This window comes from Capsicum annuum, chromosome 2 (genome assembly GCF_002878395.1).
Source record: "Capsicum annuum cultivar UCD-10X-F1 chromosome 2, UCD10Xv1.1, whole genome shotgun sequence".
Lineage (NCBI taxonomy): Eukaryota > Viridiplantae > Streptophyta > Magnoliopsida > Solanales > Solanaceae > Capsicum > Capsicum annuum.
The window spans coordinates 129,241,138-129,251,322 of record NC_061112.1 but is presented as its reverse complement, the minus strand read 5'-3'; the positions used below and the strand labels follow the sequence as shown (position 1 = coordinate 129,251,322).

The 10,185-nt window shown below is 32.9% G+C and overlaps 1 protein-coding gene across 6 annotated transcripts; it reads right to left on the bottom strand.

Annotated features, from left to right (window-relative positions):
* Nucleotides 1-606: 606 nt before the first annotated feature.
* LOC107859386 (probable hexosyltransferase MUCI70) lies at nucleotides 607-6,903 on the bottom strand. 6 transcript variants are annotated; one of them, XM_016704377.2, is made up of 10 exons: nucleotides 6,736-6,851; nucleotides 6,051-6,584; nucleotides 5,053-5,295; nucleotides 4,722-4,932; nucleotides 4,280-4,389; nucleotides 3,997-4,196; nucleotides 2,745-2,848; nucleotides 1,814-2,001; nucleotides 1,485-1,684; nucleotides 607-1,188 (listed from the first exon to the last, which is right to left on the bottom strand). In XM_016704377.2, exons 2-10 carry the CDS (start codon nucleotides 6,289-6,291, stop codon nucleotides 979-981), a joined length of 1,707 nt encoding a protein of 568 aa, XP_016559863.1. In that variant the 5' UTR covers nucleotides 6,292-6,584; nucleotides 6,736-6,851; the 3' UTR covers nucleotides 607-978. The 6 variants fall into 6 exon arrangements, with proteins under 6 accessions (XP_016559863.1, XP_016559862.1, XP_047262900.1 ...); XM_016704376.2 differs by having other exon boundaries at nucleotides 6,051-6,587; nucleotides 6,736-6,824; XM_047406944.1 differs by having other exon boundaries at nucleotides 5,053-5,298; nucleotides 6,051-6,587; nucleotides 6,736-6,750.
* Between the last annotated feature and the right edge of the window lie 3,282 nt (nucleotides 6,904-10,185).

The following is a 10,185-nucleotide window of genomic DNA, read 5'->3' as shown; positions in this document are numbered from 1 at the left end:
CAACAGTGGCAGCAAGCAAAAGAACGAAAGACGAACAATACCAGACAGCAAACGAAGACAGCAACGAATCAATCCAACCAAAAAACCCAACGAAAATAGCAAACGAATACAGCAGCACCTCAAAAAAATTCGGGGCTCCGCCCCGAACCCCGGACGGGGGCGCGCTGCCCCCCGTACCCCCCAGCGAACTCACCGCGGAGTTCGATCCGCGCAGTAGGTGCCTGCTACAAAATCTTCAACCAACAAATCAAAGGACATGGATCGAACTAGCTCTGATACCATGTTAATAGAACTTTATTGAAGGGAAGAAAGGCTAAGGTTTACAATATAATCTGAAAAGCATAAAACTGACTAAAGCAAGAATAGGCTATATATACATAGCCAATAACCTAAAGGTCCATAAACTAAAGGCCCAATAACATATGGGCTAACAATCAACACACTGTCTATGGTGCCTGTAGAATATTCATGTGAAGCTCCTGTCACCTTCACTTGATAACCAACTATGGGATATTGAAACACGCTTGATATTTACGTCAAATCAAATCAAGTCACAAATTAAAGTGAGAATATAAACCACTTGACAATGGTTGAGCAGTAAAAGCTTTGATGCAGGACAAACGTATACCATTGAATTGCTTGGTGCACACATCACTTGCAATGCACTATTAATCAAGATTCAGTCACCATAAAGTGAATATCTTCGTTTCGCAGTTCCAAGGGCAGAAAGTACATGGAACTTAATCTATGTCCAATATATATGATGGTAGCTTTTTAAGACTCAATTATATACAACAAAAAATAATAAATGGATCACCTTTCTAAAAAAATTGATGGAAAATTTTGATACCACCTTTCTTGTAAACAACAGCTATAACACTCATCTTGCACAGTTCCTAACCCCACAATCGATATCCTAAGACTTCGGGGAAGGAAAGAATAAGAATTTGACTAAAGAAATATCTATCTGAAGCTCTCTTAACTACCCGGAATAACTTTCCTATGACGTTTGGATCTCCTTTCTCGCCCACGCTTTGTGGGTATCTTTTTGACTGGACTAGTAACAAAACTTAATGTTGAGACATTGGGCTGAGCTGCAACAATTACAGGCGGTGGAGGATGAACAACCGCAATAGCACCAGGTGGAGGTGGGGAAGGCCAGCGCTCAAGAACGTCTCTATGATAACCCTGCAGAAATTACTTTGATCAGTTAGTCAGTCGATTCTGAAACAAGCATTGCCAGGGATTCCTAATCACGCATGCTGGAAGTCGCCTTTTCAGACAGAAAGAACTAAAGGCCAGCTTGACAACAGCAAATTTTAACAGAGAGGTGGACCAGCAATAGCAGCTGCATATTGCATTGCTCCCACTGATACCATTCTCAAGTGACCAAGTACAGGTACGGAAGCAGGCCTTTTGTTTTCAGATTCTATTAATGAGACTACCAATCAACACAATCCAAAGGGTAAAGACATAGAGATCACCTGAACCACAAAATTTCGCCGTTCACAATCTAAGAACATATTCAAAGTCCAATTGGTCTTTTCCCTGATTTTGTCTCTCACAATAGCAAAGCTAATTTGGTCTCTTGGAGTAAAGCGGTCCACTTCATTGAACCAAAGGCAGGTAAAGAGGTTGGAGATTGGAATATGCTCTTTTACAATCACGCACCCCTCGGGAACATCTGCAAAATTTAATAGTATGCTCAATTGGTCTGTTAAACAAAAAATGGCTAACCTAAAAAGGGATCAGTAGACAGGAATTACTAATTAGAAGTAAAGAAAGATGAGATACACGAGTATCACACACTAACCACTCGTGATAGGAAGTTTAGCTCTAGTATATGGAGTTAGACCTTCCTTTTTATAGAAGTCAACCTGGAAATCGATGGACGCATTGTCAAACTTAGAAGCAGCCTTATTAGCCTCTGCTTCTACAAACACATCAAAGCGCCTGTAGTGTCTTGATATTGCAAAGCTTGCATTTTTTCTCCACAAGAATCTGACACAGAAATGAGAAAATTCAACTAGCGAGTTACGCATAACACAAAAGGATATCAGAATCAGAAAGTTTGGATTCAATAAACGCATCATTTATCAGAAGCACATTGACCTTCAAAGAAAGATAACTCCCTCCGATAATTAAGCCCAATCAGTCCTTTCACATGCATAGTTTTACACTTAGTCATGCACCACTGAGCAGTATGACTTCTTTATCTCTGTAACGTGTCAACCATTTTAAAAGCCTTGCTGGGGAGTAGCAAAATGTATTGGACGATCATGGAAAAATCGTGAGCATGTCTCATACTAGGCATAAGTGCCATATCACACTGAGGACCATTTTGACAAGGACAGGCTCAGACTAAAGATTCGAACGGGTGACTGAATTTAGGGCAACACACATCTCCCATGACGGAAACTTTGTAAACAAGTATTGTCTTCTATATCAACGGGTTGATTAAGGATGTGCAAGATGCTATGAATGAGAGCCGCCCAGAACCAAGATGTCTGTAAACTATAGTTCAACTTAAGTTGGGAAACATTAACCAATTCCATGTCCAGTAACAAATTTGCTGGAAGCATAACTTGACCCACCTTGACGGCCCCAAATTATATAGTTCTCAAAGAGAAACTTGGTGTCGTTCGTCAGGACATGAAATTAAACCCACAGGAGACCATATGGTGGCTCTAAGCATGAGATTTGCTTATGTAGATATGAAAATGTAGGTTAAGGTTTAGACATACCTTTCAAGTATTTGATATGGATCCACAACAAGCTCAAGTTTTGCATCTAACCATAGAGAGTAACGAGCATTGGGGAAAAGCCTGTGTAGCAAAAGCTTTGGGACCTGCAACGGCAACAAATTCTCACTTATACAAAATCTGTATACAACACTCCTTAATAGAAAAAGCATTCACCTAACCATGCAACAATTTGGCTATCAATTGGTTACCAGCTTTATCAAATCATTCAGTTAATACTTAATAGCGTCAGGAGGATACACACAAATACCTAGTGCACTGAAGGCTAAGAGAAATAGAAACATAACAACAGCAAGGAATGCAAATCATAGAAGGAAAAAGCTAAATATGTATGTCTCCTTAATCCAATAGAAAAGCACAAAGCTCCCTAAGGGAAGTCACTAAACATATGTAATAGGAGAGGGAAGTTCCCTACCAAAAAAGGATTTGCTATAAACTTGTGGAAATCATGAAATGTAAATAAATCTCAACAGTAACTCTAGTTTTGGAAAATATCCTGTTCCCGCTAGACATTCATAAAATATGATAATATTTCTAATGCCACCACCAGATAATGGCTGATTCCGTTAGTACACTAAAAGACGCGCAACAACAACTACTACTACACATAACTATTCAAGTCCTAATAGAAAACAAAGTTCACTATCATGTAAATTTTTTCATTATTATTGAAAAGATCAAAGACTTTCTCATCAATTATGAAGATACAGTTCTGGTGGCTAAACCTTAACTGCAGTTCTCCACTGACTTCTATCTGTTGAGATTTTGATCAATTTAAGACATCTCCATGAAATCTCTCTCGCAACTGCACTCATTTTCTTCAAAACACTCAAAGGAAACCAACAGACATAGCGGTTACCTTATATTGATAGAAAAGCAACTCCTGTGCAATAAGGATCCATAAATGACTACTAAAATCTGAGAATTGCTATCCTTACATTTAAGTAGAATTAGTGAAAAAATGGAGGTGTAGAAATCACCAGGTATCCCCTTAAGTCATTCATGTACTACTCTTGCATCAACTTCACAAAATTCTTTCCAAAACATCAATGCTTTCTCACATGCAACAACAACAACAACAACAAACCCAGTATATTCCCACCTAGTGGGGTCTGGGGTGCTTTCTCACATGCATAAGCATGAAAAGTAGTAAGAACCCTCATAAATAGCCATCATTTCTACTGATAATGTCTGCAAAGTCCCGCATTATTATGTACAACTAGGAGGTAGTTACCTTTCCATTTCGCCTTGGATCATTATACGGTAGGTTATGAACAACGACGATTCTCCATAAACCAACTCTCATGTTATTATCCAGTTCACTTGAATTTCTCATAAAGCTTTCTGTTTCCTCATCCACAAACATGTAGAAGCAAACATTTGCTTTAGCATATTCACTTATATTCCGTGGTTGCCGAATCAAATCAAAAGCACCTGGTCACAAATGGACTTGTTACGATAACAGTGAGCAGGCTCAGCGACTCAATGTAACTTTACAAGAATAGAAAGATCAATACCAAATATTGCCGATGCCACAACAACACCTCGACAAGATTCCATCGCAAGAAAGTTAGAATCATCAATGTCAAAACCTGTCTGATGCCCAGGCCTGGCTCCCCTGACAAATCTGTCACAAGGATGTGCAGAAGAATAGAACAAAACACATAAACTCCAGACTCTGGCAAACTATGCAATAATGTAAAACATCATCATTAAGATCTAAAATGTAAAGTTACATATTGCAAAGATGATTTAAAATTAGAAAACCTGTCACTGAAAGCTTTTTAATATTTTCAAACAGATAAAATATCACAGCCGCAGTCACACTCATGCGCTCTTTCGTGTTCATAAAATTGCCAAAGTACAAACAAAAGGAAAAAATTTAGAGATAATCCCAGTGCACGCTCATGGACTATAGTCTAGATATATTGCCAAATGGGAAAAAGGAAAAAGGCATACCCGCAGTGCACACTCATGGACTCTCTTATATCATATGAATCAGTCCGCTGCTTCAGTGAAGGATACCCACCAAATTCTGAACCTCCAAACTCGGATTTACTCAAATTTTCTTCATGGATGTAAGTCAAACTGCTAACTCCGGGAGAAAAGGATGGTGCATCCGGCATTAATGCAATAGCTTGTTCGACAGGAAGATAGCATACTGGACATGCTGAAAGTACCAAAAGCATAAAAAATAACTGGTTAAGATCTAAAGCTTATATTTTCTCCACCCCAAAAAATACATCGAATGAAAATATATTTAAGAGCAACATGTCATGAATAAACTTACGCCTTGGTCCAGTCCGCTTCTTATCTGCTGGGGGCGGTGGCAGTGTGAAGCCTTCACATGGATTCCCAGGAGGAAGAGTATATCCTTTAAAATATGCAGGAGGTGGAGGCGGGGGAGATTCTATTGATGCAATCTGTCCAAAATCATTTTGCTCTATCAAATCGATACGCCTAATCTGTCCAGTATCTGGAGGAAACACCCCGCTGGTCATGGAGATGTTAAGTTCCGGTGTATCTCCACCACCTGCTACCATGTTGGAAATTCATCAGCTCATAAAAGGCAAAAATAAAGACAAAGGGAGGGCATCTCATGTATGTCCTAGTTCCCTGATATGGATATGGAACTTCCAAATCAAAGACCATTTCCTTAGCCATGAAACAGAAGATGTGATTGGACAATGTAAGAGAATCATAGAGTGTAAACTAGACATAATCAGAAATTTCCTCATCTAGTAAAGATCTAAGGAAAAGCATACAATCAAAATGTCACCACGTGCAAAGGCTTCTGAATGTCGATATGATCTAACATTATGACATCAACATACAGAGACGTAATCATTTTTGAAAATCCCACAGAAATTATGGCATCAGCAGTAAAAATAGACAGTAAATGAGATTGTCAATGTCATATAATTACTTATAAACAAAATGTGCCACATTAATATTTCCAAGGGTGCATGAACAACAGCAGCTCAGATTCCAGTCAGCATTAAAGTCAAGACAAAATTTTGTAACATCTATTTAAACTGAAGTGTTATTAGTGCTCCTATATGCAGAAAGCTAATAATGGTTTGAGACAACATCCAACACAACTAACTTGCGCGGACTCTTCACTTTCAATGCTGCACCCATATGGGATTCTCCAAAAATACACTACTTATGGATAATCCGAGACCAATCTGTTGACATTTTTGAAGAGTCCGAGCAACATAGTTCAATAATGGAACTAACTCAGATGCATGCTAGGTAATAACCAAGATTGGAGTCTAGAGATCAAACCTTTGCCAACATACAAGACCCACAAAAACACTGCAGCCGACACAGCACATATTAGCAGCATTCCAACCTTCTTTCTAGGTGCAAATTTACAGATCCAAAGAAACATCCCCTCTTTCTCCTTGAACATTTTAGGGGGCTTTCTTGGTGGAACAGGAGGTGTTGTTGCACTGTTCTGAAATTGCTGTTGTTGCAATGATCCATAACTCCCGGAAGAACGAAGACCCAATGACCCTGTAGTCATTGTTCTCCTCTCAACCCTTCAACTTCACCTCTCATCTGATAAATCTCCCTATAAAGTTTGGATCTTTACCCAAAAAATGCACTAAATTCACCAAGAAAAAGGACACCCAATTCACCAAATGATGTCACGAATCAAAATTGATCCTCCATTTACTCTATTTCGATCCAATAATGACAACTGTAGCAGGGTCCTAAATTGTGCAAAAGAGCTTGGCTTTGTTCACAGCAACTGAATGTTAATGAGTCAAATTACTTCTTTTCTAACACAAATACACTTGTCCCACACCTAAACAACTACTACAAACACAAGAAATAAAAAAACAGCAATACTTAGAGAAAACACAGTGAAAAATCGGATTAAAAAAATATTTAAAAAAAAAAAAAGATGGAGAAATAAATGTCACTAAATTTGAGATTTGTGGGGTGGGGAAAAATTAGCACTAACTTTTAGGGTTTTGTGGGATAATTAAATCTAAGATCACAGTTCACACTTCATGAGTCTAATCAATTTAGGAGATTATTTTTTCCATTTTTTTGAATGATGTACCTGTGAAATTTATATTCAAGAAACAGATTAGAGGAAAATAAGCAAAAATGCAATTCAAAATTAATTAGATATGGAATAAACTTATTATTATTAATAATAATAATAATAATAATAATAATAAGTAGAAAAAAGGCTCAAAAATATCATGAACATGTAAAAATAGCTTACTTATGATATTCGTTAAAATTTTAACTCATTTATGTTAGTGTAGTTAAAAGTTGGGCGCATTTTTATCAACATCGTACATAAAGGTTCATGTTATTATTTTATAAATTGTGATTTTGCAAAATAATTTTTACCACGAGAGCTCTTATTACAAGTATATGACACCAAATTCAAAACACTTCATATTATTTAAGAAATTAAAAATCAAACCTACTAAAATAAAATCAGATGTACACTGTTAAAAAAAAATTAGACTCATTAAAAGGGAAATCGAACGCATTAATTGGATAGAGTTTGGATGAAATTTTTATTCTAATGGGTTCGACTTTTAATTTGGGATTTAAATAATAATATTGATACGGTGACATTGATCTCTAATAAGAAATCACGTGGTAAAATTAATTTTGAAAAATTACAGTTAAAAAATAACGACATAAATAATTTTTTAAAAATTACAGTGATGTAAATAAATTAAACTTTTAACAATAATATAGACCAGTCATTTATAATAATTCGATAATATTTTTAATTTCTTCCTATATTTTATAACGAATAATCATTTGATATAAACTACTAATATTTTATATCAAATGATTAGGGATTATTATATTGGTCAAAGTCATCGATAGGTACTCAAATTTATTGTCAAAATTCATTTAGACACCTAAAATAAGGCATGTTCCAATCAGACCCCAAAAACCCCACATTTTGTTCCAATTGAGCCTTTTATGCCCTATCAGCAAAACCTCAAAGTGTGTGTTGCACACACACGATGACGTGGCAAAATGAGCTAATTGGAAGTTGGTACGTGGCATTGTGGGTCCAATAATTATTAAAAATTAATTATAATTTTTTTAAAAAAAGTATATACAAATGGCATTAAGAAAATTATTAAAAAATAATTCTAAAATTATTTGGAAAAAATTGATTATTTAAAAAAAATTATAATTTTTTTTAAAAATAAAATTAATTATTAAAAAATTATTTTAAAAGAAAAATTAAATATTAAGAAAAATTATTAATATTTTAAAAAACTGAAAATAAAAAATGGTGAGGATATCAATTATGAAAAAATAATAATAAAATTATTTGAAAAATAAAAATAAAAAACTGATCATTTGAAAAAATTATAATTTTTTAAAAAAATGAAATAAATTATTAAAAAATAAAAAATTAATTATTAAAAAAATTATAAAACTTTTTAAAAAATGAAAATAAAAAATGGCATTGAGGATATAAATTATGAAAAAATAATTATAAAATTATTTGAAAAATAAAAATAAAAAAATGATTATTTTAAAAAATATATATTTAAAAAAAATGAAATAAATTATTAAAAAATTATTTTAAAATAAAAAAATAATTATTAAAAAATATAAAACTTTTTAAAAAATGAAAATAAAAAATGGCATTGAGGATCCAAATTATAAAATTATTTTAAAAATAAAAATAAAATCCTAATTCATAAAAAATAAATTATAAAATTATTTAAAAAATAAAAAACTAATTATTAAAATGAAATTATAAATTTTTTAAAAAAATAAAAATAAAACTCCCCCACCTACCCCAGCCCCCAGCGTATTGTTTTATTAAAAAAAAATTGGGACCCCTAATGCTTTTTTGCCTAATTAAATAAAAGAAATTATAAATATATTTAAAAAATAAAAAACTAATTATTAAAAAGAAATTATAAATTCTTTAAAAAAATAAAAATAAAACTCCTCCACATACCCCAGCCCCCAGCGTATTGTTTTATTAAAAAAATAAAAAATTGGGACTCGCTAATGCTTTTTGTTTTATTAAAAAGAGCCTTTAATTTTTTTAAAAAAAAATTGTTATTAAAAAAAATTTGGGGCCCTCAATCCCACTTGGCATCTTTTTATTTATAAATTAGTAAAAAAAATGCTTCTCACGTGTCTCCCATGATGGCACTGCACACGCAGTGCCACATAGGCAAAAAAAGGTCCAATTGGAATAAAATGTGGAGAGTTTAGGGGTCTGATAGGAACAGGTCTTAGTTTAGGTGTCTAAGTGAATTTCGACAACAAGTTTAAGTGTCTATCGATCCCTTTGGCCTATTATATTTTTCTTGTGGATAGGAAATATATGTTGCACTGTTATTATTATTTTCAGCCTAAGTGAGAAGTAGTGTCTTGTTTTTGAATTTGATAAAAAAATAAATTTTAGATCTAATTCAGACTTTATGAAAAGAGGATTACTAAATATCCTATTAACTCTCTGAGATTTCATAAATAATATTGGACTTTAATTAACACTCCTCACACGTTCAAAACTGAATATTTGAAATTTAAACAAGATACATAAGTTAATGTTATCCTTTGTTATACTTTAAATAAAAATTGACTTTTAAAATTGATAAGTCCAAAATTTATTGTTTACGTGTGAGGTTTCTTTTCATATCTTGTCTGATTAAAAGAGTAAGTCAATATTTTACATTAACTTTTTTTATTTTTTATTTTTTTTTATTTCCAGTCTACATTAACTTATTACATTACATCTCATCAAAAACAAAGAGCTGTGGAGCGCGTAAATATTATTCATATTAATAGATATTTAATAGTGATAAGTATTGGAAAATATTTTTAAAAAAATAATTAATACTAAGGGTAACATATGAAGAAAATTTATGAGTCAAAATTGATAAGTAAAAATAAAAAAATTAGAAAAATAATGACAAATAAATTCAAACAGAGGAATTACATTAGGTGTGAAAATTTTCATTTAACTTTTTTGTTCAATCAGCATATAAATATGAGTCGTGTTTGTGTGTGTAACTACTCTTTAATTTGGAAAAAATATATATATATACAAGCATAAATTAGACATCAATAACCCCATCTAGAGAATTGTTCCAGCTCAATGAGAAAGTATTTTTATTTTTTTGTCTGATTTTAAAAAAGCCTATAGGCTTTATGTCTGATTTTAAAAACTCAACCAAGCGGCAAGGACACAAAAATAGATCATAATATATATTCTCTCTCTGTCTTAAATTATGCGTCCCAAATTAAAATAATATATTGATTAAAAAAATAATTAATGACATGACTAGTTTATTAAAGAATTCTTATTAAATGATATTTATATTTTAATTTAAAGAAAAATAATTAATACAAAGGATAAAATATGAAGAAAAAAATATTTCTTCTTGATCAATGAAAAAAA